The sequence below is a fragment of the Carcharhinus amblyrhynchos genome, chromosome 8, assembly GCF_965287045.1.
Source record: "Carcharhinus amblyrhynchos chromosome 8, sCarAmb.v2.hapA, whole genome shotgun sequence".
Lineage (NCBI taxonomy): Eukaryota > Metazoa > Chordata > Chondrichthyes > Carcharhiniformes > Carcharhinidae > Carcharhinus > Carcharhinus amblyrhynchos.
This window is the reverse complement of record NC_137331.1, coordinates 109,985,275-110,013,150: the sequence shown is the minus strand read 5'-3', so window position 1 is coordinate 110,013,150 and position 27,876 is coordinate 109,985,275. Positions and strand designations below refer to the sequence as shown.

Here is a 27,876-nt window from a genome sequence, read left to right as displayed (position 1 = left end):
ACTCTCCCTCACTTACCCGCTCTCGCCCACCCTCACCCACCCACCCTCACCAACACCCACCTTCACTCATCCTGACCCACTCTAATTCACCCTTACCCACCCTCACTCTCACCCCCCCCCCCCCCCCCTCACCCACTCATCCTCACCCTTTCTGGTACTCCTCTCTGAGCAGATGGTCGGTACTCTTCTCTGTGGAAGGTTGAGGAATTAAAACCATAGAATTCTACCTTTCCCAGGGGGATTTTCAGAGGTCATGGCCCTAAGCTGTGGCAGTCAATAGGCCCATTATCTGTGGCTCCTGTTTCCTAGGCTGCCTCATGAGGCATGGCCCGGGACAGGAAACGCCGCTGCTCCTGGGACTGGAGAGGCCTGGCCAGCGTGTGTCAGGTATGTTTAATCCCCTCAGTGCCTAGTCAACCCGTGTGTTCCCTTCCTTTAAATTGTAGCTGGGAACTAAATTTTTACATCACTGTTCCAATTATACATTTAAACATTATGCCACCTCTGAGATTAGTTGATTTTGTTTGAAAAGTGCCAGTCCATTTGAAAGAAAAGCTGAAATGTTAATCTACATGTGTTGTCAATTTTCTCTCTCAAATGTCAGAATGCGCCTGTGATTCTGTTGTGAGAAACAACCTGCAGGCTAAATAAGAACACGGCTGATTGTGAGCAAGAATGTGCTGTGTGTTAGTGTGTTCCGCGTTGTAATGCTCACTAAACCATGTGTAATTGTTAAGACATAACAATCCCTCGTATCCTGTGAATTTACACTTAATCTGGACAATCAGATAGATGGACAGGTAGACTAGTTTAAAGGTTATGTATTAGTGTCACAAGTAGGCTTACATTAACACTGCAATGAAATTATTGTGAAAATCCCCCAGTCGCCACACTCTGGCACCTGTTCGGGTACACTGGGGGAGAATTTAGCATGACCAGCGCGTCTTTCAGACTGTGGGAGGAAACCGGAGCATCCAGAGGAAACCCACGCAGACACGGGGAGAATGTGCAGACTCCGCACAGACAGACGGAATTGAACCCGGGTCCATGGTGCTGTAAAGCAGTAGTGCTAACCACTGTGCCACCATGTCACCCTAGATTGATAGACAGGTAGATCGATAAACAGATAGATAGATGGACAGACAGTTCAATAGGCAGATAACCAGTTAGAAAAACAGAAGCAGGAGGAAACCATTCATCTCTCCGAGCCTGCTCTGTCATTCATTTTGATCATGGCTAATCATTAGCTTCAATATCCTGATCCCCCCTTTCCCCCCATATCCCTTGTTTCTCTTTATCCCTAAGAGCTATATCTAGTTTTTTGGCCTGAACTACTTTCTGTGGTAGTGAATTCCACACATCAACCACTCTCTGGCTGGAGAAATTTCTCCTCAGCTCACAGATAGACATACAGATAGGCAGGCAGATGGATAAATAGTTAATTGCGGGATGATGTCTTCCGTATTAATGTCTTCGCACATTTACTTTTGTGGACTTCTCTCTTTATGAAACAATGTTGATTAAATAATTTGAAGCTGTTCCAGTCGAAGCCAAAATATAGCAACCACGAATCATCATTTTACACGTTCCCCACAAATATTACACCTTCCGTTGCAAAATAAAACACATGGCAAGCAACTATTTCGCATTTATAATCGGGAACAGCGACATTTTTAATTTCTCCCTCCTCTTCCTCAGGTCTTTCAGGTAGCCTATGTCATCATTAAGGCAGCAAATTCACCTCGACCTGGGAACTGGGTATTGGAACGTTCCATTGATGGCATTGAATTCACCCCGTGGCAATACTACGCCACAAGTGACACCGAGTGCCTGACTCGCTACAACATCGCGCCCAGAATTGGACCCCCGACCTACAAGAGGGATGACGAAGTGATCTGCACGTCTTACTATTCGAAGCTAGTCCCACTTGAGCATGGAGAGGTAGATAAATCCAAAAGAAGGATGCAGGAACTTGTTTCTCATGCTTTTAGTTTCAGGAAGCCGGCTGCCAGCAGCTAGAGGGTGCCATTGCACATGCACCTTGATTTCTCAGTGTTCTGTGTACAAGTGTGCCCATTGGTGGGGGAACCATTCATGATCCTCACCAGTGACGGCCCCCACCGATGAGGCCATTAAGGCAAGTGAGCCCGGATGATAGCAGCAAATGAGGTGTGTCCTCTGGTTCTAGTTTTTCCTACTAGTGGAAACATCCTCTCCATGTCCACTCTATCCAGGTCTCGCAGCACCTTGTAAGTTTCAATAAGATCCTCCCTCATCCTTCTAAACTCCGAGTACAGACCCAGGGCTCTCAATCGTTCCTCATACGACAAGCTCTTCATTCCCGGGATCATTCTTGTGAACCTCCTCTGGACCCTTTCCAAAGCCAACACGCCCTTCCTTAGATGTGGGGTCATTATTCAGGGTGTGAACACTAACGAAGGTCATATTAAATGTCAGTGAAGTAGCCCTGAGATCGAACTGTTTTTTCTTTAGTGTCAATTCAGTGTCAATTGATCTTTAAGAAATTTGATTGTAGAAAATGGGTGTGGGTGTACAGTCATTGAGGTTTACAGTATGGAAACAGGCCCTTCGGCCCAACTTGTCCATGCCACTTTTTTTTTAAACCCCTAAGCTAATCCCAATTGCCCACATTTGGCCCATATCCCTCTATACCCATCGTACCCATGTAACTGTCTAAATGCTTTTTAAAAGATAAAATTGTACCCACCTCTACTACTACCTCTGGCAGCTTGTTCCAGACACTCACCACCCTGTGTGTGAAAAAATTGCCCCTTTAGACTCTTTTGTATCTCTCCCCTCTCACCTTAAATCTAAGCCCTCTAGTTTTAGAATTTCCTAACTTTGGGAAAAGATATTGACTATCTCGCTGATCTGTGCCCCTCATTATTTTATAGACATCTACATGACCACCCCTCAGCCTCCAATGCTCCAGAGAAAAAAGTCCCAGTCTATCCAGCCTCTCCTTGTAACTTAATCCATCAATTCCCGGTTGCATCCTGGTAAATCTTCTCTGCACTCCTTCTAGTTTAAGGATATCCTTTCTATATTAGGGTGACCGGAACTGCACACAGTAATCCAAGTCCAATCAGTGGAATTTAAGTAAGGCCGAAGAGTTAAAACATCCCAGGGGCAATCTCTAACTCACACCACTGCCCCGCTCACCCAAAACCGGCCTGGAGTTAAAATTGGGATCCATATTTCCACTTCATTGTGGGATCATGATAGAAAAGTACCTAACTCAGCTACACGAAGCCTGGACTGTTAGCGGAAGGAATGTGCATGGCTGGATTCCCGAGGAGATGATTTTTGGCATTGTTACCATCCAGATCTGTAATTAAAGTGTGCTTCAATTGTCCATGTTCCCAGCTGATTCTCTCCAGTTTAACTAAGTCTATTCATGTTGCTTCCTTACTTGTTCATAAAAGGCGAACACATAATGCGATGCTTTATGAACATTATCAATGGGCCTGGATGAAATGCCAGCCTCTCTTTTGTGAATGTGGAAGGTTATTCCAGCCAGCACGTCAACACTTCATCCTCTAATTGTGTAAAATTATCGTTGGAGTGAGCTGGCACCCACACTGGTAGCTAAGAAATAGGCAATCTTTATCTCTGTAGAAATCATAGAATCCCTACAGTGCAGAAGGAGGCCATTTGGCCCATCGAGTCTGCACTGACCAGAATCCCACCCAGGCCCTATTCCTGTAACCTCACATATTTACCCTGATAATCTCCTGTCACTAAGAGGCAATTTAGCAAGGCCAATCAACTTAACCCCAATCCTTGGACTGTGGGAGGAAACTGGAGCACCTGGAGGAAGGCCATGCAGACACAGGGAGAATGGGTGGGAGGAGGGGGGATGGTGGTTGTGGAAAGGTGGTGGGGTGGGAGGAGGAGGGTGGTGGAGGGGGAGTGGGAAGAGGGGAGGTTGATGGTGGTTGAGGGGTGGTGGGGTGGGAGGAGGAGGGTGGTGGAGGGGGAGTGGGAAGAGGGGAGGTTGATGGTGGAGGGGTGGAGGGGTGGTGGGGTGGGAGGAGGAGGGTGGTGGAGGGGAAATGGGAAGAGGGGAGGTTGATGGTGGTTGAGGGGTGGTGGGGTGGGGGGAGGAGGGTGGTGGAGGGGGAGTGGGAGGAGGGGAGGTTGATGGTGGTTGAGGGGTGGTGGGGTGGGGGGAGGAGGAGGGTGGTGGAGGGGGAGTGGGAAGAGGGGAGGTCGGTGGTGGTTGAGGGGTGGTGGGGTGGGGGGAGGAGGAGGGTGGTGGAGGGGGAGTGGGAAGAGGGGGGTTGGTGGTGGTTGAGGGGTGGTGGGGGGGGAGGAGGAGGGTGGTGGAGGGGGAGTGGGAAGAGGGGAGGTTGATGGTGGTTGAGGGGTGGTGGGGTGGGAGGAGGAGGGTGGTGGAGGGGAGTGGGAAGAGGGGAGGTTGATGGTGGTTGAGGGGTGGTGGGGTGGGGGGAGGAGGAGGGTGGTGGAGGGGGAGTGGGAAGAGGGGGGTTGATGGTGGTTGAGGGGTGGTGGGGGGGGGAGGAGGAGGGTGGTGGAGGGGGAGTGGGAAGAGGGGAGGTTGATGGTGGTTGAGGGGTGGTGGGGTGGGAGGAGGAGGGTGGTGGAGGGGGAGTGGGAGGAGGGGGGGTTGGTGGTGGGATGGGAGGAAGGGGCTGGTGGGGGGAATGAAGGAGGGGGGATTGGTGATGGTGTTGGAGTGAAAGGAGAGGTGATGGTATCATTGAATGTGCATCATCATTCTCTGCCTCCAATTCCTGCTCTCTTCACTCCTGCTTCTTCCCTGGAGAGCTGTCTCCTTCCAGGGTCCTACCCACACCCTTGCTGGAGGGCCCCATGTCGTGGAGAGTACAGCAAACCACGACAGGAGGGAATCAAGGGTTACCACGGTGACTGCATTAGGTAATCAGTGTCCCAGACCCCGAGAGTTGTGAATATGATGTGATGTCCAGTTTTGATGAGGGGGCCACGACCGCTGTCACCTGGAGGATGGACTGTGATACTCTGCAGAAGTCCAGGCAGCCATTTTGTGTTCAGTGGAATGTATATTGGCTCAAGGTAAGACTTCTGCCCCCACCCATGGAAAACATCCTACTCGCGAGAGCTCCCAGCTTGTCCAGTTGGCCTGTAGCTCTGCAATCCCACTGGGTCTGCTTCGAGTGGTGACCACTTGTAGTATCCACAGCCAGTCCCTGAAAAAGAGGAAGAGATGGAGGATGGCAAGGTCAGTGCGGGGTATTGGCCGCGTGTGGCTGACAGAACCCAGTGAAGGTGTTAGGAACATAGGAATAGGCTTAGGCCATTCGACCCCTCAGGCCCACTCCGCCATTCAATGAGATTATGGTTGATCTGTGGCCTAACTCCTAGATTGGAAGGGGATTGGTGGGTTCCAGGTTTGAGAAGTTGGAGTGGGGAGAGGTGAAGCGCAGAATGATTTTGGAGGTGCCTCCAATGGGTTGAAGCCCCAAAGGAGCATCCCCCACCCTCCTCCCACCCCCACCTTCCCGAACACCAGATCACATGGTAAAAGTTGCCAGCTGAACAGCTTGGTATGAATCTCCCCTTGAGCAGGTAAAGTTGTAGCAGGGGTAAGATGAGATACCTAAGGACCTCAGTAGATCCAGTCCACTACCTGAGGCCACTTGGTCTCATTTTACAAGTTGCCAGCGGGCAGCGTAGAGGGAACCTGTAAAATCCAGCCCCTCATTTCTCTCAGTCTATCTTTCCTCTTACTCATCTAAGGACAATAGCACCTGATGATGACTTGAAAATTAGCCTTGCCATCTTTTAAAAATTTAATGGATTTCTCCACTTGGAAATGTGGAAACTCAAAGTCCTGTGAAAGCATCGAGGGCACACGAGGAGAGAGTGGAATATTGCAGTGGTGTTTTAACAAGGCCTCGAATGAAGTGATATAATTGACAGCCTTCTCCATCCCGCAGATTCACACGTCCCTGATCAACGGAAGGCCCAGTGCTGATGACCCTTCCCCAACTCTGTTAGAGTTTACGTCAGCTCGCTACATCCGCCTGCTCCTTCAGCGCATCAGGACACTCAATGCCGACCTCATGACCCTCGGCTTCCGTGACCCGAAGGAGGTCGACCCAATTGTTACCCGTAGGGTGAGGAAAATGGGGCCATTCAATGGCCATTTCTTTCTTATTTTGGGTTGACAAGGGGGACAAACATTTTGACCGGAATTTTCCCATCCCGACTGTCACGGAAATCGGAGCAGGCGGGACACAGATCATGCTAAGGTCTGTTGGCCTCGGGCAGGATTTTCCAGCCTTGGGATGAGCGGGGCCGGAAAATCCCACCCCTTCTCTTTGTTGAGAGGATTGTCCTTATTCCTTTGTTTGACTATTTAAAAGCGGATGCCTTTTTCCATGTGTTTGAAACTTTGTCCAAAGCCAGATCTTTCTATTTGTTAATTTGACTCATAAACCAGCGATAAAAACCGAGACTGAGGGCAGGATTTTCCAGACACGCTCACCCCAAGACCGGAAAGTTCCGTCTGTGGTCAACAGATCTTTCCATGGTCCACCATCTGTCGACTACAATTCCCATGGTGGGCGGGATGGGAAGATTCCGTCCTGAGTTTGCTGCGGTGACTAATTTAGAGACATTCGTAGCGTAACCCAGTTTTTATTTAAAAGATGATTAATTTTCACATACCTACGCTGTGTAAATGTAAAGCCCACGTTTCAGCGTCCTGTGGATTTAGGAATTTAATGCGGCAGATCACACAGAAGTTTCTATTCACATTTGGTCCATTTTCTTACACAGTATTACTACTCCATCAAGGACATCTCTGTTGGAGGCATGTGTATTTGTTACGGTCATGCACGCAGCTGTCCGTGGGACGAAGCACTCATGGTTCGTAACAAGATTTTTAAGTCTCTTGAAAAACTAGTGCATTTGTGGCATTGTGCAGTCATCAGAATTTACCACAGCTCCAGGATCTGAAGACAGGCAATATGTGTACCAAGCGTGTGTCGTTTTCAGGGGCTGGCATTTCTTGGTTTAAATGTCATCCTAAATCCTGCCGTAAATCTACAATTATTCCCCTGCGAGCACAGTAATAGAGGTAGTTATAATATGATTAGAGCTAATCTCATTGTGAGCATGCAACCCAATTTCCTTGGGTTTGGGGTCCTTAGCGACACAGGGTAGAGTGTGGGCGCTGCGCAGGAGAGGGAAAGCCTGTCGCTGCCACCTAGGGAAATGTTGCAGAATTACAACAGGCCGTCCACTGATTTAATTTGATGTACCATTGTCACGTATATTGGGATGCTGTGAAAAGCATTGCGGGCTACAGGAGAGGAAGCAACCATAAAGCGGGATAAGCGCTGCCGTGCCATTTTAATCCTCGGGAGTGAGCCAGTGGCGAAAGATGGCAGTGCCTGGGCTGGACAGCATTTGAGATTGGAGGTGGCAATGTCATCCCCACACAACCCATCTCATTCCAATCATTTAAATCCCACATTCCCTGCTGGGGTCCAAGGTAATGTGAGCAGCAGGGGCAGTGGGAGAGGGGGCGGTGCAATAGTTTAATTATTAGTCACAATTAGGGTTACATTAACACTGCAATGAAGTTACTGTGAAAGTCCCCTAGTCCGGCAACCAGGGGATTTTCACAGTAACTTCATTGCAGTGTTAATGTCAGCCCACTTGTGGCACCAGTAAATAAATAAATGAATTCTGCTAATGTCACAGAAAGCACCTTCACCTCATGAAGCTGACAACGTCAGCAATAGTTTATTGTTAATTAAAATTAAGAATAATTACATGGGAGAGTGAGGCAGGTAATTCTGAGTATCAGTTTAAGTTCATTTGTGAGTGTCACAAGTCGGCTTATATTAACCCTGCAATGTTGTTAATGTAAGCCCACCGACACTAAGAAATAATTTTTTTAATCTCTGAGGAAGAGGGTGAAGGTTTTCCTCCCTGCTTTCAGCAGGAAGGAAGCCGATGCCCCCAACCCCCACCCCCCCTCCACCACCGCACCCCCCCGCCCCCCGCCAACTCCCCCCCCGCCACCCCCCACCAAATCTGGATTCCACTTAGTCAACCCAAATCCCACCACACGCTGAAGTAATAAAAATATGTCATCTGAGTTTTAGTGAAAGCTTTCAAATATCAGACTGAGATGATTAAAAGTTGCTCTTGGATGGGACCGATTTGGCAGCATCTTAAAATTCCAACTTTCTTTGAGTTTAGTCATGCCTGAACTTGCACCCCCCCAAAACCACCGCCAACTCCGGCTGCTCCCCGCTCCCCCGTCCCCCCTCACCTTAGCCATTGCCTTTCATTCGAACCTTTGTTTTCTGGGCTGAATCAACAGCGTAAGAAAGTGTATTTTCTGACCCCCCCCCCCCAATCCTCTATTCTGAGACAGGAGTGTGAATTCAGGCAGGCCAAGACCAGCTGTCAGGAGAGGTCAATGTTGGTGCAGCTGACCTCTGACCTTTGACATAAGTGTAATAAGTCAAATCCCTTAATTTACAATTCCAACAGCGGTACGCAGAGTGCTGGTGGTTTGCAGTCTACCTCCGAGAGTCCCAGAGGAACTGACACTTCCGGTTAAACACAAGGCAAAGATTTCCTGATTGGCCCATTAATTGACTCCTTAATCAGGGATATCTTTTTGTAACTCCTTAATCAGGGAGTTCATATTCCAATAGGCCAACCTCAATGGCCCCTATTGAAGTCATTACAATAAGCTAATCTCAAGAAAAATCACTGCATTCAGTGTAGAGTAGATAGCATCAGGCTTTTATTAAATATAAATATGAGATTTTCTTTACATGAGCCAGGTGCCTGATGGAAGTTAATAAAGACTAATGCATACTCTGGAATTCTTTAATTACATCGTCCATGTATGCAATGAATGCCCTCTCCTCAGAAATGTCGAACACTTTTGAGATCACAGGACGATAACGTTTCTTTTTTATTCTGAAATGTATTTTAGAGATTGCAGTGCCAGTGTGAACACAACACCTGTGGGGAGAGCTGCAGTGAGTGTTGCCCTGGTTACCACCAGAAGCCGTGGCGATCTGGAACCTTTGCGTCTGACAATACCTGCGAGAGTAAGTAAATATTCCCAAGTGCTCTTAGTAGGAGGAGAAGCGGCCGCACCACGCCCGTTTCCGAATGGTGAAATGCCAGCAATGCACACAGACACGGGGGCAAACGTACAAACTCCACACAGACAGAGACCAGAGACCGGGAATCGAACCTGGCACTGTGAGACAGCAGTGTTAACCACTGTGCCACCGTGTCTTTTCCCTCAATAAACAAGCATGGCTTGCCTTTATCTAACGGTAAAAATAAATGTATTATGTAATTTTTTTAAGTTTGGATATAAAACGATGGCAGTCTAATTATTACCTTCTGCATGTGTGAGTCACCAAAAACAACATTTTTGAATTATGTTACTAATATGCAGCCTGAAGCTGTGTAGAGATTATAGCAACTGGTTCTGTGTGTTTGGCACGCCATCGTTGCACTGAGTAGACTACGTTTTGGCTGTCATTTTTCACATCTGGATTTGGTAGACGCCATGATGCAGTAAAATAGCCATTGGTTTAGATTTGAGTCTGACAGTGAAGACGCTTCCCTCAGTTTGCTCTCAATTTTTGTTTTCTCACCAGAGTGTAACTGCCATGACAAAACCGAGGACTGTTACTACGACCAAACTGTGGCTGATCGCAGCCTGAGTTTGAACACACGTGGCCAGTACATCGGGGGCGGCGTATGTGTCAATTGCACCAACAACACAGCAGGCATCAACTGTGAGATGTGCATAGACGGCTTCTACAGACCGCACAAGGTTGTTGTTGCGAGAGGCGGGAATTTTTTCTTCCAGTTGTGGCCTTCTAACGCTGTTGAGATATTAAAGCTATTTCCTAGAAACCCTAATGTGCCGAAGGAGGCCACTCGGCCCATCGAACCTGAACCGACAACAATCCCACTCCCCGTTACCCCACGTTTTTACCCTGTCAATACGAGGCAATTTATCATGGGCAATCCACCTAACCTGCACATTTTTGGACTGTGGGAGGAAACCGGAAGACACCCATGCGGATATGGGGAGAATGTGCAAACTCTGCACAGTCAGTGACCCAAGGCCAGAATTGAACCCGGGTCCCCGGCACTGTGAGGCAGCAGTGCTAACCACTGTGCTACCTTGTTGCCCTTTTTCAGACTATAAATAGCATTTTAGAGTGGCACAGTGGCTAGCACTGCTGCCTCACAGCGCCGGGCACCCGGGTTCAATTCTGGCCTCGGGTCACTGTCTGTGTGGAGTTTGCACATTCTCCCCATGTCTGCTTGGGTTTCCTCCCACAGTCCGAAAGAGGTGCAGGTTAGGTGGATTGGCCGTGTTAAATTGAACCTTAGTGTCAGAGGGACGAGCTCGGGTGAATGCATGGGGTTATGTGGATAGGGCCTGGGTGGGATTGTTGTTACAAACTCGATGGGCCGAATGGCCTCCTGCTGTATTGTAGGGATTCTATGATTGTTTAAAATATATTTTCTTACTATTTTCTAATGTATTGGCAGATTTGCTGTCAGTCAGGATTGTACGCAAGTTATTAAATAAATAACTATTTAAATTTTAAGTACCAAAATGAGAAGTTTGGCTCCTTTCTAATGTTGATATATTTGTAGGTCTCCCCTTTTGAACGAGATCCCTGTTTGCCATGTGATTGTGACCAGGCAGGATCGATAAACACAACTTGTGTGAAGGACGACAATCACTCTGTCAAAGAATCTGGTGAGTTGATTTAAAAATGGGGTTTCTTTCCTTCATTTATCATTCTTTCGTGAGCCATGAGCATCACGGACAAGGCCAGCATCTGTTACCCATCCCTAATTATCCTTAAGAAATTGATGCTGAGCTGAGCAATGGGAGGCGATGGCCTAGTGGTATTATCACTCGATTCTTACTGCTGAGACTCAGCTAATGTTCTGGGGACCTGGGTTCAAATCCCACCTCAGCAGATGGTGGAATTTGAATTCAATAATAAACATCTGGAATTAAGAATCTACTGGTGACCATGAAACCATTGTCAGGAAAAAACCATCTGGTTCACTAATGCCCTTTAGGGAAGGAAATCTGCTGTCCTTTCCTGATCTGGCTCCATGCTGCAATGGGATCTTGATCAAGTGGGCTAACGAACAGCAGATGGAGTTTAATTTAGACAAATGCGAGGTAATGCATTTTGGTAGATTGAACCAGGGCAGGACTTACTCAGTTAATGGTGGGGCATTGGAGAGAGTTACAGAAGAAAGAGATCTAGGGGTACATGTTCATAGCTCCTTGAAAGTGAAGTCACAGATGGACAGAGTGGTGAAGAAGACATTCAGCATAAGAACATAAGAACATAAGAAATAGGAGCAGGAGTAGGCCATCTAGCCCTTCGAGCCTGCCCCGCCATTCAATAAGATCATGGCTGATCTGTCGTGGCTCAGTTCCACTTTCCCGCCCTCTCCCCATAACCCTTAATCCCTTCTCTTATCAAAAACCCATCAACCCGCTTCTTAAAAATATTTAGCGAGGCAGCCTCCACCACTTCAACGGGCAGAGAATTCCAGAGATTCACCACCCTTTGAGTGAAGAAGTTCCTCCTCAACTCCGTTCTAAACCGCCTCCCCTTTATCTTGAGGCTGTGCCCCCTAGTCCTACTGTCTTTTTTGAGCGGGAAGAGTCTCTCCACCTCTATCCTATCCATCCCATTCATCATCTTATACGTCTCAATGAGATCTCCCCTCATTCTTCTAAACTCTAACGAGTACAAGCCTAGTTTATTCAGCCTCTCCTCATAGCTCAATCCCCTCAACTCCGGTATCAGCCTAGTAAACCTCCTCTGCACTCCCTCCAGGGCCAAAATATCCTTGCGCAGGTGCGGCGCCCAAAACTGCACACAGTACTCCAGCTGCGGCCTCACCAATGCCCTATACAGCTGCAGCAAGACCTCCCTACTTTTATATTCAATCCCCCTCGCTATGAAGGCCAGCATCCCATTCGCCTTCCTGACCACCTGCTGCACCTGCAAGCTGGGTTTTTGCGATTCATGCACAAGGACCCCGAGGTCCCTCTGCACCGTCGCCTGCTGCAGTTTTTCGCCACGTAAGTAATAGTCCTTCCTACCATTCTTCCTACCAAAGTGGACCACCTCACACTTGCCAACATTAAATTCCATTTGCCATTTCCTGGCCCATTCGCCCAGCCTATCTAGATCCTTCTGCAGACTCTCCACACCCTCCGCACAATTTGCCGTTCCCCCAATCTTGGTGTCATCAGCAAATTTCGACACCCTGCACTCGGTTCCCTCCTCCAGATCATCTATATAAATGGTAAATAGCTGAGGCCCCAGCACCGACCCCTGGGGCACCCCACTAGTCACCATCCGCCAATCCGAATAGCACCCATTGACCCCCACTCTCTGCCTCCTATTTGACAACCAATCCTCTATCCACTCTAACACCCTACCCCCAACTCCATGTCCCCTGACCTTCTGCAATAACCTCTTGTGAGGTACCTTGTCAAACGCCTTCTGAAAATCCAGAAAGACCACATCCACCGGCTCTCCTCTATCCACTGCCCTAGACACATCCTCATAGAACTCCAGTAAATTTGTCAGACACGACTTCCCTTTAATGAAACCGTGTTGCGTCCGCCCTATCAAGCAATTCCCTTCAAGATGCCTCGCAATTTCCTGCTTAATGATGGATTCTAACATTTTACCTACCACAGACGTTAAACTAACCGGCCTATAATTCCCCGCCTTTTGCCTGGCACCCTTCTTAAACAACGGCGTAACATTAGCCGTTTTCCAATCTTCCGGCACTTCCCCGGAATCCAGCGACGTCTGGAAAATAACCACCAAGGCATCCACTATCACCTCCGCCATTTCTTTCAGAACCCTCGGATGCATTCCATCCGGTCCTGGGGACTTGTCCACAATCAGCCCCTCCAGTCTGTCGAGCACCACCTCTCTAGTAACAGTAATGTCATTAAGACCCTCCATTCCTACCACCTTTCCATCGCTAACACCCGGCAAATTATTCACGTCCTCCTCCGTGAAGACAGAAACAAAAAAGTTATTCAAGACCTTCGCCATATCCCCATCCCCTACCACTAGCTCCCCTTTCTCATCCTCTAAAGGACCAACGTTCACCCTAGCCAGCCTCTTCCTTTTTATATATTTATAAAAACTCTTGCTATCCTTTTTTATATTAAGTGCTAGCCCAGCCTCATAGCTTCTCCTACCCTCCTTTATCAACTTCTTTGTCAATCTTTGTTGACATTTAAACCTTTCCCAATCCTCTTCTCGCCCACTGCTCTTAGCTACTCTAAATTCCTCCGCTTTTAATTTAACACTTTCCTTCACCTCCATCGTTATCCACGGCTTATTACCTCTCTTCCTACTGTCCTTTTTAACCATCGGAATAAATTTCTGCTGAGCACCAAGAAAGATCTCCTTAAAGATCCTCCACTGCTCCTCAGCAGACCTACCTTCCAACACATTCCCCCAGTCCACATTCGCCAATTCTTCTCTCATCCTACCATACTCCCCTCTATTCAAACAAAGGACGCGTGTCCGGGAACCCACTTTCTCCTCCTCCATCTGCACCAGAAACTCCACCATACAATGATCACTCTCTCCAAGAGGATCCTTCACCGCAAGGTCCCTAATTCTACCCGCCTCATTACATAGCACCAGATCCAAGATAGCTTGCTCCCTCGTCGGCTCCAACACACACTGTTCAAGGAAATTATCCCGGCAGCATTCCAAGAACTCCTCCTCGAGCCCACCTCGTCCAACATGGGTCGACCAATCAATATGCAGATTGAAATCTCCCATAACTACTGCCGTCCCATTCCTGCACGCCGCACTTATTTGCGTGTTAACAGCCCGCCCCACCTCCAGATCATTATTCGGGGGCCTATAGACGACACCCACCAGCGTCTTCCTCCCTTTGCTGTTCCTAATCTCCACCCACAACGATTCCACGTTCTGCTCTTTGGCTCCGATATCATCCCTTGCTACCACCTTGATACTATCCTTAATCAGCAGAGCTACGCCACCCCCTCTTTCCTCCTGCCTATCCTTCCTAAACACTTGATAGCCCTGTACATTCATCTCCCAGTCCCTGTCACCTTGCAGCCACGTCTCTGTAATGGCCACCAGATCGTATCCATTTGTGTCGATCTGCGCCACCAGCTCATCCACTTTATTCCGAATGCTTCGTGCATTCAGATAAAGCGCTTTCATCCCAGCCTTCACCTGGACCCTATTTGCCGTAACGCCACCAATTGGGACATCCTCGGCCTCTTCCCTTACCTGTACCCTATCCTTAACTTTAGACCTCGTAGCGTCACCTACCCTTGCACCCTCCCCCCCCCTAATTAGTTTAAAGCCCTGTCTACAGTCCTCTTTACTCAATTCGCCAACACTCTGGTCCCAGCACGATTCAGACCAACCCCATCCCGCCCGAACAAGTCCCACCTACCCCAATACTGGTGCCAATGCCCCATAAATTCGAACCCATTCCTCCCACACCAATCCCTGAGCCACCCATTCACTTCCTTTATCCTGTCAACCCTACGCCCGTCTGCACTCAGTTCAGGCAGTAGCCCAGAGACGACCACCTTGTCGGTTCTACTTTTTAATTCCATTCCCAGCTTCTCATACTCCCTCCGCAGATCCTCAGTCCGCACTTTGCCTACGTCGCCGGCACCCACATGTACTACAACGACCGGGTTCTCACCCTCCCACTCCAGGTTCCTCTGCAGCCCAGCTGTGACATCCTGTACCCGAGCACCAGGCAGACAACACACCCTTCTGTGCACTTTGTCATTGTGACAAAGGACAGTGTCAATACTCTTCACCCCACTATCTCCAATCACTACTACGTTCCTTTTCCCCTTCTCTTTGCCTATGTCCTGCTGCATCACTGTACCGTGTGCAGTTTGCTCACCAACCTCACCTGCCTCGTCCTCTTCCAGACTGGAAGCAAGAACCTCAAACCTGTTATGCAGATTAAGAGGCTGAGGCCTCCGCTCCTCACCCCCCTTCCTCCTCCTCCCAGCAGCCCCCTTTTGTCCCTGACCCTTAGATTTAGCCAGTCTAGGGGCACCCTCTCTCCCCCTGATGAGCCTCAGTGTCTGTAGCTCAGAGGCCAGCTCATCCACCTTGAGCTGGAGCTCCTCCAGCAACCTGCACTTACTGCAGACATGGTCACTGGGAAGGACCCTGGGGTCTGCCAGTTCCCACATCATACACAAACCATCATGCTTGGTTTCATCGGTCAGAACATTTAATACAGGAGTTGGGACATCTTGTTGAAGTTGTACAAGACATTGGTAAAGCCACACTTGGAATACTGTGTGCAATTCTGGTCACCCTACTATAGAAATGATATTATTAAACTAGAAAGAGTGCAGAAAAAATTTACTAGTATGCTACCGGGACTTGATGGATTGAGTTACAAGGAGAGGCTGAGTAGACTGGGACTTTTTTCTCTGGAGCGTAGGAGGCTGAGGGGTGAACTTATAAAGGTCTATAAAATAATAAGGGGTATAGACAAGGTAGGTAGTCAATATCTTTTCCCAAAGATAGAGGAGTCTAAAACTAGAAGGCATAGGTTTAAGGTGAGAGGGGAGAGATACAAAAGTGTCCAGAGGGGCAATTTTTTCACACAGAGGATGGTGAGTGTCTGGAACAAGCTGCCAGAGGTAGTGGAGGTGGATACAATTTTACCTTTCAAAAAGCCTTTAGATGGTAAGCCTACATGGGTACGATAGAGGGATATGGGCCAAATGCAGGCAATTGGGATTAGCTTAGGGGTTTTAAAAAGAAAATAAGAGCGACATGGACATGTTGGGCCGAAGGCCTTGTTTCCATGCTGTAAACCTCTATGACTCTATGTGACTCCAGAGCCACAGCAATGTGTTATGTTGGACTTCATAGGAAGAGGGATAGGGATGGTTTGCTGCAATTGTATTGGGCATTAGTGAGGCCACATCTGGAGTATTGTCTGCCATTTTAGTGTGCTTATCTAAGTAAGGATGTCCTTGCTGTAGAGGAAGTACAGCAAAGGTTTACCAGGTGGATTCCTGGGATGGCATGTCTGTCATATGAAGAGAGACTAAGTCGATTAGTATTCTATTAACTGGAATTTAGAAGAGTGACAGGGGATCTCGAAGAAACTTATAAAATTCTAACAGGGTTAGATAGGGTAGATTCAGAAAGAATGTCCCTGATGGTAGGGGAGTCCAGAACAATGGGTCATACTTTGAGGATAAGGGGTAAACCTTTTAGGACTGAGGTGAGAAATCTCTTCACCCAGAGGGTGATGAATGTGTGGAATTCACTGCCACCGAAAGTAATTAAGGCCAAAACATTGTCTAGTTTCAAGAAGAAATTAGATATCGCTCTTGGGGCTAAAGGCAGAAAGGGATATGAGGGGGAAGAAGGGATCAGGAAATGGAATTTGAAGGCCAGCCATGATCAAGATGAAAGCAGGGCCAATTCGAAGGGCCAAATGACCTACTCCTGCTTCTATTTTCTGTGGTTCTATGAATTGTTACAGTGCAGAAGGAGACCATTCAGCCCATCACATCAGCATCAACCCCCTGAAAGAACATTCTATCTATTCCCTGCCCCTGCCTTGTCCTCATGACCTTGCACATTCTTTCTTTTCAGAAAACAATCAAATTCCCTTTTGAATACCTCGATCAAACCTTCTTTCACCGCCTTCTGGAGAAGTTTGTTCCAATCATCCCCCTGGGTGAACAAATTTCTCCACACATCGCCTTTACTGCTTTTGCTTCCTATTGATATCAGTGTCTCTAGTTCGTAATGCTCTCTTGAGTGGGAATTCAAGGAAAACAGTCCCAATCTCTTCTGCCTGTCCTCATAGAGACAGTAGTTTATCCCTGGAATCATTCTTGTAAATCTCCTCTGTACTGTCTCCAATGTCTTTACATTCTTCCTCAGGTATGGCACCCAGAACAGGACACAGCATTCCAGATGCGATCTAACTAGTATCTTATACAAGTTCAATTTGACCTTCATCCTCTTGTACTCAATGCCACTGTTCATAAAGCCTAAGACACAGTATGTTTATTAATTGCTGTCTTAACCTGCCTTGCCACCTTCAGTCACTTATGTACTTCTTCACTGAGGTCTTTCTGCTCCTGCACTTTCTCATAGATATCCTACAGTGCAGAAAGAAGCCATTCGGCCCATTGTGTCTGCACCAACTGCAATCCCACCCAGGGATTTGACAAAGGGTCATCTGGACTTGAAACATCAGCTCTTTTCTCTCCTTACACATGCTGCCAAACCTGCTGAGATTTTCCAGCATTTTCTCTTTAGGTTTCACAATCCCACCCAGGCCCTACTCCCGCAATCGCACGTATTAACTCCTTTAGAGTTTCCCACATTGTTTTGTACTATCTCACCATGTTCTTCCTTCCAGAGTGCATCACGGCACACTTCCCTACATTTCATCTGACACTTGCTTGGCCAATGCACCGATATGTCTATGTCTTCTTGAAGTTCAAAACTTTTGCCATCATAGTTGACAATGTTTTTAATCATTGTGTCATCTGCAAATTTTAAATTCTGTGAACACCACAGTCTGGGTCATTAGGAGTAGTTGGATAGATTGGGCCAGAGTTTAGAAGAATGAGAGGGGATCTGATTGAGGTATGTAAAATTTTAAAAGGGATTGAGACAGTAAATGTAGACCAATGTTTTCTCTTTTATGGGGCTATCCCGAACAAGAGGTTACACGTATAAAACTGAGATGAGGATGAACTACTTCTCACAGAGGGTGGCGAATGTGTAGAATTTGCTGCCCTATAGTACGGTGGAGTCTGAATCATTGGCGGCACAGTAGCACAGTGGTTAGCACTGCTGCTTTGTAGCCCCTGGGTTCAATTCCTGGCTTGGATCACTGTCTGTGTGGAGTTTGCACGTTCTCCCCATGTCTGTGTGGGTTTCCTCCCACAGTCCAAAGATGTGCGGGTTAGGTTGATTGGCCATGCTAAAATTGCCCCTCAGTGTCCTGAGATGCCTAAGTTAGAGGGATTAGTGGATAAATGTGTAGGGATGTGGAGGTAGGGCCTGGGTGGGATTGTGGTGCGTGTAGACTTTTTCTGCACTGTAGGATTTCTATGATTGAATGGTTTCAAGAGAGAGATAGATATATTTCTAATAAGGATATGGGGAACAGGTGGATTTGAGACCAGGAAAAGATTAGTCACGATCTGATTGAATGGCTGAGCAGACTCGAAGGGCTGAATTTGCCTACTCCTGCTCCTAATTCCTATGCTCCTTTGTTCCTGTATGTCTGGAAGAGCAAGGATCCCAACATGGACTCCTTGGGGATTCCATTACAGATAATCCTCCAATCTGAAAAATAATCATTTATCACTATTCTCTGATTCCTGTCTCAGCCAGTTTCTTATCCAAGTGCCTACTTTCCATTTTATTCCATGAGCTAGAACTTTGCTCACAAGTCTGTTGTGTGGCACTGTATCAAATGCCTTTTGAAAATCCATGTAGACTACATCAACAGCATTGCCCTTATCAACCCTCTCTGTTACCTCTTCAGAAGATTCCAGCTAGTTAGTAAAACATGATTTTTCCTTAATTAATCCATGCTATCTTTTCTTAATTATCCTAATTGACCACTTATTCTGTCCTGAACTGTAATTCCAAATCAGGATGGTGTGTGGCTTAGGTGGAACTGACAGGTGGATGGTGCTCCCATACATCTGCTGTCCTTGTCCTTCCAGGTGTTAGAGCTCACCAGTTTGGGAGTTGATGCTGAGTTGCTGCAGTGCATCATGTATATGATACACACTACTGCCACTGTGGAGAGAGTGAATGTTTAAGGTGGTGGAATTTGATGAAGCGACCTAACTTAATAGCGATATTTTACATAGATGCATATAAGCATAGAAGATAGGAGCAGGAGGAGGCCATTTGGCCCATCGAGCCTGCTTTGCCATTCATCATGATCATGGCTGATCATCCAACTCAATAGCCTAATCCTCCTTCCGCCACATAACCTTTGACCCCATTTGTCCAGCTGCCTCTTAAATGTATTCAATGTTTTGGCATCGACTACTTCCTGTGGTAACGAATTCCACAAGATCACCACTCTTTGGGTGACAAAATGTCTCCTCACCTTCGCCTAAATGGTCTATCCTGAATCCTCAGACTGTGACCCCGGGTTCTGGACACCCCCATCATTGGGAATATCCTTCCTGCATCTACCCTGTCTAGTCCTGTTAGAATTTTATAAGTCTCTATGAGATCCCCCCCTCATTTGTCTGAACTCCAGTGAAAACAATCCCAACGGAGTCAACCTCTCCTCATATATCAGTCCCTCCATTCCCAGAATCAGCCTGGTAAAGCTTCGCTGCACTCCCTCAAGAGCAAGATTATTCTTCCTCAGAAAAGGAGACCAAAACTACACACAATACTCTCGGTGTGACCTCACCAAGGCCCTGTGTAGTTGCAACAACACATACCTGCTCCTGTAGTTGAAACTTTCCTGATGAAGGCCAACATACCATTAGCCTTCTTTACTGCCTGCTGCACCTGCATGCTTACCTTCACCAATAGATCATTGTATATGGAGAGAATTAGTAAAAGTCATACAAGTAAGTATAGAACTGGGAGAAAAGCTGCAATTTTATTTGACTGGTACCAAAGCGTTCAATGGCCCAATCTCTCAGATACCTACCCAAACCTTATTCCACACTCTCCATCTTTACTGCTTCCATTCCACATTTTTGTCAGCCACTTTTTTTTTATTTGTGGGCATTGCTGGTTAGGCGGGCATTGCTGGTTAGGCGGACATTTATTGCCCATCCCTGAGGGGATTTAAGAGTCACATTTAGGCCAGAGCAGCTAAGGACAGCAGATTTCCTTCCCAAAGGACCTAAGTGAACCAGAGGGGTTTGACAATGATTTCATAGTCGTCATAAGACTTTTAATTCCAGATCTTCATTGCGAGAGGTTTTGAGTAGGGATGTGTTTTGGCAATTATACAGGGCCTTGGTGAGGCCACACCTAGAGGTATTATGCACAGTTTTGGTCTCCTTTTCTGAGGAAGGATGTTCTTGCTCTCGAGAGAATGCAGTGAAGGTTAACCAGGCTGATTCCGGGGATGGCTGATGTATGAAGAGAGATTGACTAGGTTAGGATTGTTTTCGCTGGAGTCCAGACAAATGAGGGGGGGATCTCATAGAGGTTTATAAAATTCTAACAGGACGAGAAAGGTTAGATGCAGGAAGGATGTTCCCGATGGTGGTGGTGTTCAGAACCAGGGGTCACAATCTGAGGATTCAGGACGGATAAATTTCACCATCAGCCGTGGTGGGATTCGAAGCCAGGTTGCCAGAGCATTACGATGGATTACTGGTCCAGCGACAGTACCACTACGCCCTGTGTTAAGTAACTTAATTTAAAAGAGGTCTGTATAAGTTTTCCTTGCTTTGCAAAGCTTTACTCTGAGAGTGCTGCACATTGATTCGCTGTCTCATTAATCTTTTTGCATCAGGTCTTTCCCCCGGCCAGTGCCACTGTCGAGACGGTTATGCTGGGAGAACGTGTAACCTCTGTGCTTTGGGTTACAAAGGCTTTCCCAGATGTATGCGCTGTAACTGCAGCTTAATCGGCAGCATTAACGATGACCCTTGTGCTGAACCCTGCCAGTGCAAGGTTTGTAGATGACATGTGATGATAATGTATCCTTTCTACATTCCCTTCAACAGAAAGCAACACAGGCAGGGATATTTTCTGCATTCATTTGTGGGACATGGGCATCACTGGCTAGAGTAGCATTTGTTGCCCATCCCTAGGTACCCTTGAGAAGGTGGTGGTGAGCTGCCTTCTTGAATCGCTGCAGTCCACTATGGTGTGTTGACCCACAATGCCGTTAGGGAGGGAATTCCAGCATTTTGACCCAGCGACTGCAAAGGAATGGCGATATATTTCCAAGGCAGGATGGTGGAGGGGAACTTGCAGGTGGTGGTGTTCCCATGTATCTGCTGCCCTTATCCTTCTAGGTGGAAGTGGTCATGGGTTTGGAAATTGCAGTCGGAGGATCTTTGGTGAATTGCTGCAGTGCATCTTATAGATAGTACACACTGCTGCCACTGAGTATTGGCGGTGGAAGGGCCAGGAATTTGCATGATATGCCCTTAGACGTGGGCAAATGGCTGGAAGATCCATCAATCTTGCTGTCTTCCCAGACAGAACTTCAAAGTCAAATTGAAAAGTGATTGATTCTTTCGCCCTGCATATATTAAAGCACTAGATAATGCAAAGGCAGTGGGCCCTGATAATATTCCTGCAGCAGTCCTGAAGAGTTGTGCTTCTGTCATTCTCCTGGCCAAGCTCTTCCAGTACAGCTACAACACTGGCATCTCCCTGATCCAGGTATGTCCTATACACAAGAAATAGGACAAATCCCCCTCAGCCAATACTGCCCCAATCATCAGCAAAGTGATGGGAAGGGGGTCATTAACAATGCTATCAAACAGTACTTATTCAGCAATACCCTGATCACTGACATTGAGTTTGGGTTCAGCCAGAGCCAATCATCATAGCCTTATTACAGCCTTGGTCCGAATATGGACAAAAGAGCTGAACTCCAGAGGCAAGCTGAGAGGGTTTGCCGTATAAATATTATGGCTACAAGAGTAACCAGAAGCTAAGAATACTGCAGCTGACTCCCTGTAGCCTCCTGACTCCCTCTAGCCTGTTCATCTACAAGGTACAAGTCAGGAGTACAATGGAATACTCCCCACTTGCCTGGATGAGTGCAGCTTCAACAACTCTCAAGAAGTTCAACATCATTTGGGCGGCACGGTAGCATAGTGGTTAGCACTCCTGCCTCATAGCCCCAGGGACCTGGGTTCAATTTCAGCCCCGCGTCACTATCTGTATGGAGTTTGCATGTTCTCCCCATGTCTGCTTGGGTTTCCCGTCAGGTGCTCCAGTTTCCTCCCACAATCCAAAGATGTGCAGACTAGGTTGATTGGCCACACTAAATTGACCTTAGCGTCAGGGGATTGACAGGGTAAATATGTGGGGTTACGGGAATAGGGCCTGGGTGGGATTGTGGTTGGTTCAGGCTCGATGGGCCGAATGGCCTCCTGCACTGTAGGGATTCTATGATTCTACCTGGGACAAAGCAGCCCGCTTGATTGGCGCCACATTCACCACCTTCAGTATCCACTCCTTCCACCGCTGGCGCGGCAGTGAGTACCATTTGCAAGATGCGCTGTAGGAACTCACCAAGGCTCCTTTGGCGACCTGTACCTCCTGGAAGGACAACGGCAGCGGATGCATTGGAACAACTCCACCTGCAACTCCCACACCATCCTGACTTGGAACTGTATTCCTGCTCCTTCACTACCACTGGTTCAAAATCTTGAAACTTCCTCCCTAACAGCACTGTGGAGGTACCTACACCAGATGACCAGCAGCAATTGTAGGAGACGTCTCACCACCACCCCCTCGAGGGCAGTAAGGAGTGGGCAATAAATGCTGTCTTAGCCAGAGCAACGCCCACATCCTGTGAAATCACTTTTTGAGAAGTCTGGGCATCGAAGAGGAGAAGAGATTAAAGTGTTGATTTTTTAAAGGTTGGCCTCAGTTAATGTCAGGAGATTAGATTTATTTGTAAACAAATGTTTGTGAAATGTCACCACTCTATTGGCAATGTGCAATAAATCAGCAAATGTTAGAAATGCCCAGAGGTCATCAGTCCTCTCCCAGTGCAATTTAATTATATTTCACCATCTCGTAAAAGGTCAGAGACTTAAAACTGGCAAAGTTTGCGCTGAACTCCTAAATCCACAGGGCCCATCTTTAAATGATTCAGTTTGAGGCGCCCTTTTCAAACCAGTCACTACTGAGTGGGACAGACGTTGCTCAGGGTCCTTCTGCATTCCTCGCGTTCACATTAAGAAAGCTAGTACCTAACACGCTTTATCCCATCGCGTATTCCACCCTTACTCCCTACCGGATCAGCCTGGGTTCTGTCCCACTCTTGCTTCTGTCTCAGCGGGTTCAAGCCCCACTCCCACAACTTAAGCAAAACATTTAGGCTGATGCCGGTGTACAGTACCGAGGGAGTGCCTCACTGTCATAGGCGCTGCCATTTCAAAGAGACTTCAAACTGAGGTCCCGTCTGCACCTGAGAGATCCTATGCAGAGGAATAGGGGAATGTCACCAATAGTATACATCCTTCAGCCAACTGATTAAGAAGTAGCTGTTTAAGAGGTATTTGTGGGAGCATGCTGTGCTCAAATTGGCTACTGCATTTTCCCACACTGCAGCAGTGACCACTTCTGCAGCTGTCAAGTGCTTTGGGATGACCTGTGATCTTATAATGAGCTTATAATTGGAAAGTCTTTCTTCGCCTGAGGGTCAGTGCCAGTGAGGCAAATAACGCAGTAATGCTCATCCCTGTCATAAGGACAATGGGAATTTTCACAGTAACTTCATTGCAGTGTTAATGTAAGCCTAGTTGTGACAAATAAATAAACTTTACGTTACACACGAGCAGCACAAACCACCCACCGTTGCCCAGATAAGGCCTGAGGACAAATTTCTACTCAATCTTGTGTCTCTTGACTTTAATGATGTGGAGATGCCAGCGTTGGACTGGGGTGAGCACAGTAAGAAGTCTCACAACACCAGGTTAGAGTCCAACAGGTTTATTTGGAATCACAAGCTTTCGGAGCACTGTTCCTTCCTCAGATGATTCCAAATGAACTTGTTGGACTTTAACCTGGTGTTGTGAAACTCCTTAGTGTCTCTTAATTTTGAGCACACATTGTTAACTAGATGAATATATACCCCATTAGCTCCACAAGTGTCGAACTTACTGTCTGAAATATTAGTATAACAACACTTAACCCTCTCTGTGCATAGTTTTAATGGGTGTTCCTGGGTGCATTGTAAGAATGAATGATATTTTGTTTTTACCAGTGACTGTTGAGGTTACAAATGATACTAGTTATTACAAGCATGGGGGATAAATTGTATAACACACTGCCTTCATTCATTCATTCATTCTTAGACTCCTAGTAACACAATCTTGAATTATAGAGCAACGTGGAGGGAGAGAACTGTAACCTGTGTAAGTCGGGATTCTACAATCTGCAAGCAAGGAATCCTGAGGGTTGCACAGAATGTTTCTGCTTTGGGCTCTCTGGTGTCTGCGAAAGTATCTCCTGGTCCATTACGCAGGTGAGTATTACACTGGTTCATGATGTGCCTCTGTCTGTTTCGCTCACATTTCCCGAAACATTTCTCACTGTGGAATTGAATTTGGAGAAAGATGAAAGTGGATGCTTTGAAAACCATTATTAGTCCAACATAGATTGTGTACCATGTGTTAGTAGAATAGTGCAAGGAGTAGTTTAGACCCATACTGCTTTTGGAAGCTTTTTAAAACATGGCTGGCTCAGGTTTGTTAGCTGTCACTCTGCTGTACATTATTAAATCTGTTCTGTGTTTATAGTTGTCAGCTGCTGCGTTGCAAAATGGTTTTGCAAGGCTGTACAATCTTTTAACTCCCTCATTAAACTGTGAAGCTTGCCGGAAGAACACTGCATGGATTTTATAACATTTTGCTGTCTATAAACTGTCTGGTAGCCTCTCTTAATCATTGAATTGGGATCTTGGGGTTCATATGTATGTATATATATATATATATATATATATGGACAAGAGTGTTTAGAACCTGGCTTTGGCCCCAAGCAAGTCAACACTTCATCGCGAGACGGAATTAAATACTGAGCTGCCAGAAATCAGGAGGGAAGAATTTCATCTTTTAGGAATCGCCTAATCCAAATGCAAGTTTCACTTAATCTGAATGGATATTGGCTCTGGTTTGCTAATGTGCCATGCAGTGATTGCATGATGAGTGGGCAGCAATATGAACACCATGCAAAAGTATTTATCTTTAAAATATACCTTACAATGAATAAGCTTTTATTCTCAAATCAGAATTTGCAAATCTTAATTGTCAATGTAATTTTTTTTTTGCGGTTTCAATAAAATTGGCCGCACCATCTCCAAATCTTTTTTTACTATTCATTCGTGGGACATGGGTGTTGCTGGCTGGCCAGCATTTATTGCCCATACATAGATTCCTGAGAGCAGTTAAGAGTCAATCACATTGCTGTGGCTCCGCAACCACATGTAGACCTCCGACTTTGCTGATGACACCAAAGTCGGAGGTGTGGTAGATTGTGAGGAAGGGTGTCATAGTTTGCAGGGTGACTTAGAAAGGTTGCAGAGCTGGGCCGCGAGGTGGCGGATGGAGTTTAATGTGGAGAAGTGTGAGGTAATTCATTTCGGTAGGAATAACAGATGTGTTGAGTATAGGGCTAACGGGAGGACTTTGAATAGTGTGGAGGAGCAGAGGGATCTAGGTGTATGTGTACATAGATCCCTGAAAGTTGGGAATCAAGTAGATAAGGTTGTTAAGAAGGCATACGGTGTCTTGGCATTTATTGGTAGGGGGATTGAATTTAGGAGTCGCAGCGTCATGATGCAACTGTACACAACTCTGGTGCGGCCACACTTGGAGTATTGTGTGCAGTTCTGGTCCCCACATTACAGGAAGGATGTAGAGGCTTTGGAGAGGGTGCAGAGGAGGTTTACCAGGATGTTGCCTGGTATGGAGGGGAGATCCTATGAGGAGAGACTGAGAGATTTGGGGTTGTTTTTGCTGGAAAGAAGGCGGCTAAGAGGGGACCTTATTGAAACATATAAGATGATTAGAGGTTTAGACAGGGTGGATAGTGATAGCCTTTTTCCTAGGATGGAGAAAGCTAACACGAGGGGGCACGGCTTTAAATTAAGGGGGGGTAGTTATAGGACTGATGTCAGGGGTAGGTTCTTTACCCAGAGGGTGGTGAGGGACTGGAATGCCCTGCCAGCTGCAGTTGTAAATGCGCCTAGTTTGGGGGCGTTTAAGAGATCTGTGGATAGGTTTATGGACGAAATGGGATTGGTTTAGATTAGTGGGTTAGTGTTTTTTTTTAAAAAGCTGGTCGGCGCAACATCGTGGGCCGAAGGGCCTGTTCTGCGCTGTAATGTTCTATGTTCTATGTTTAAACCAGATAAGGACGGCAGATTTCCTTTCCTTAGGGAGGTTGGTGAATCAGATGAGTTTTCACAGCAATTGGCAATGGTTTCATGGTCATCTATAGGTTCTTAATTCTAGATGCTTTTTATTGAATTCAAATTCCATCCGCTGATGTGACAGTATTTGAATCCTGTCATATCAGCGGATGGAATTTGAATTCAATAAAAAGTATCTAGAATTAAGAACCTATAGATGACCATGAAACCATTGCCAATTGCTGTGAAAACCCAGAACATTAGAGAGTTTCTGGATTAATAGTCTAGCAATAATACCACTAGGCTATCACCTCCGCTTGACACGTTCCTTTTCAAGTCAATGAAACTCCTTACTTTCCTTCGTCTTTCAGCATTTTAATCAACCAGTACACAGATAATTAAAATTCCCCTTGTTTTTTAACAGCCACAATTAGTCACAAGAATGATGGAGAAGGTCGAGGGGTGGACTAGTAGAGGCCTTTGAAATTATGAACAGTTTTGATAGGATGGATGTTTCCTCTTGTGGAGAAAAAACAAAAATCAGAGAATATAAGATAAGCACCAGAAAAATCCAGTCGGGAATTCAAAGCCAGCACCTCTCCTGTTTTTGAGCCATCAAGATTAACCCAGCATGTGTCTCAAATGGTAGTTAGACCCCTTTCCCCTATCATCACCAACCTACACTGGCTCCCGGTAAAGCAACATCCTGATTTTAAAATTCTCATCATTGTTTTCAAATCCCACTGTTGCCTCACCTCTCCCCCTCTCTATAACTCCTGCAGCCCCATAATCCTTCCTGATTCCTGTTCTCAGTGGCACAGTGGTTAGCACCGCTGCCTCAGGGATTGGTACTGGATCCGCTGTTATTTGTCATTTATATTAGTGATTTGGATGAGAATTTAGGAGGCATAGCTCGTAAGTTTGCAGATGACACCAAGATTGGTGGCACAGTCGACAGTGAAGAAGGTTATCTAGGATTGCAACAGAATCTTGATCAATTGGACTGATGAATGGCAGATGGAGTTTAATTTAGATAAATGTGAGGTGACGCATTTTTGATAGATTGAATCGGGGCAACGCCTACTCAGTTAATGGTAGGATGTTGGTCAGAGTTATAGAACAAAGAGATCTAGGAGCCCAGGTTCATAGCTCCTTGAAAGTGGAGTCACAAGGAGACAGAGTGGTGAAGGAAGCATTCGGTATGCTTGGTTTCATCGGTCAGAACATGAAAACAGGAGTTGCCTTATTGAAGTTGTACAAGATATTAGAAAGGCCACACTTGGAATATTGTTACAATTCCCATTGCCCTATTATGGAAAGGATATTATTAAACTGGGAAGAGTGCAGAAAAAAGTTACAAGGATGCTACTGAGATTTGATGGTTTGAGTTATAAGGAGAGGCTGGATAGACTGGGATTTATCTCCCTGGAGGCTTAGGGGTGATCTTACAGAGGTCTACAAAATAATGAGGGGCATAGATACAGTAGATAGTAAACATCTTTTCCCAAAAGTAGGGGAATCTAAAACTAGAGGGCATAGGTTTAAGGTGAGAGGGGAGAGATACAAAAGGGTCCAGAGGTGTGCTATTTTCACACAGGGTGGTGAGTGTCTGGAACAAGCTGCCAGAGGCAGTAGTAGAGGCAGATACAATTTTGTCTCTTAAAAAACAGTCAG

General features: G+C 46.5%; 1 protein-coding gene across 1 annotated transcript in view; it reads left to right on the top strand.

Annotated features, from left to right (window-relative positions):
• lama1 (laminin, alpha 1) overlaps positions 1 to 27,876 on the top strand; it is a 314,737-nt gene that overhangs the window by 99,348 nt on the left and 187,513 nt on the right. Inside the window, exons 4-11 of the mRNA XM_080194636.1 lie at positions 1,699 to 1,941; positions 5,964 to 6,143; positions 6,808 to 6,897; positions 8,993 to 9,110; positions 9,675 to 9,853; positions 10,693 to 10,798; positions 20,614 to 20,774; positions 24,178 to 24,318. Coding sequence (XP_080050762.1) covers positions 1,699 to 1,941; positions 5,964 to 6,143; positions 6,808 to 6,897; positions 8,993 to 9,110; positions 9,675 to 9,853; positions 10,693 to 10,798; positions 20,614 to 20,774; positions 24,178 to 24,318 — 1,218 coding nt within the window. The remainder of the gene's footprint in view (positions 1 to 1,698; positions 1,942 to 5,963; positions 6,144 to 6,807; positions 6,898 to 8,992; positions 9,111 to 9,674; positions 9,854 to 10,692; positions 10,799 to 20,613; positions 20,775 to 24,177; positions 24,319 to 27,876) is intronic.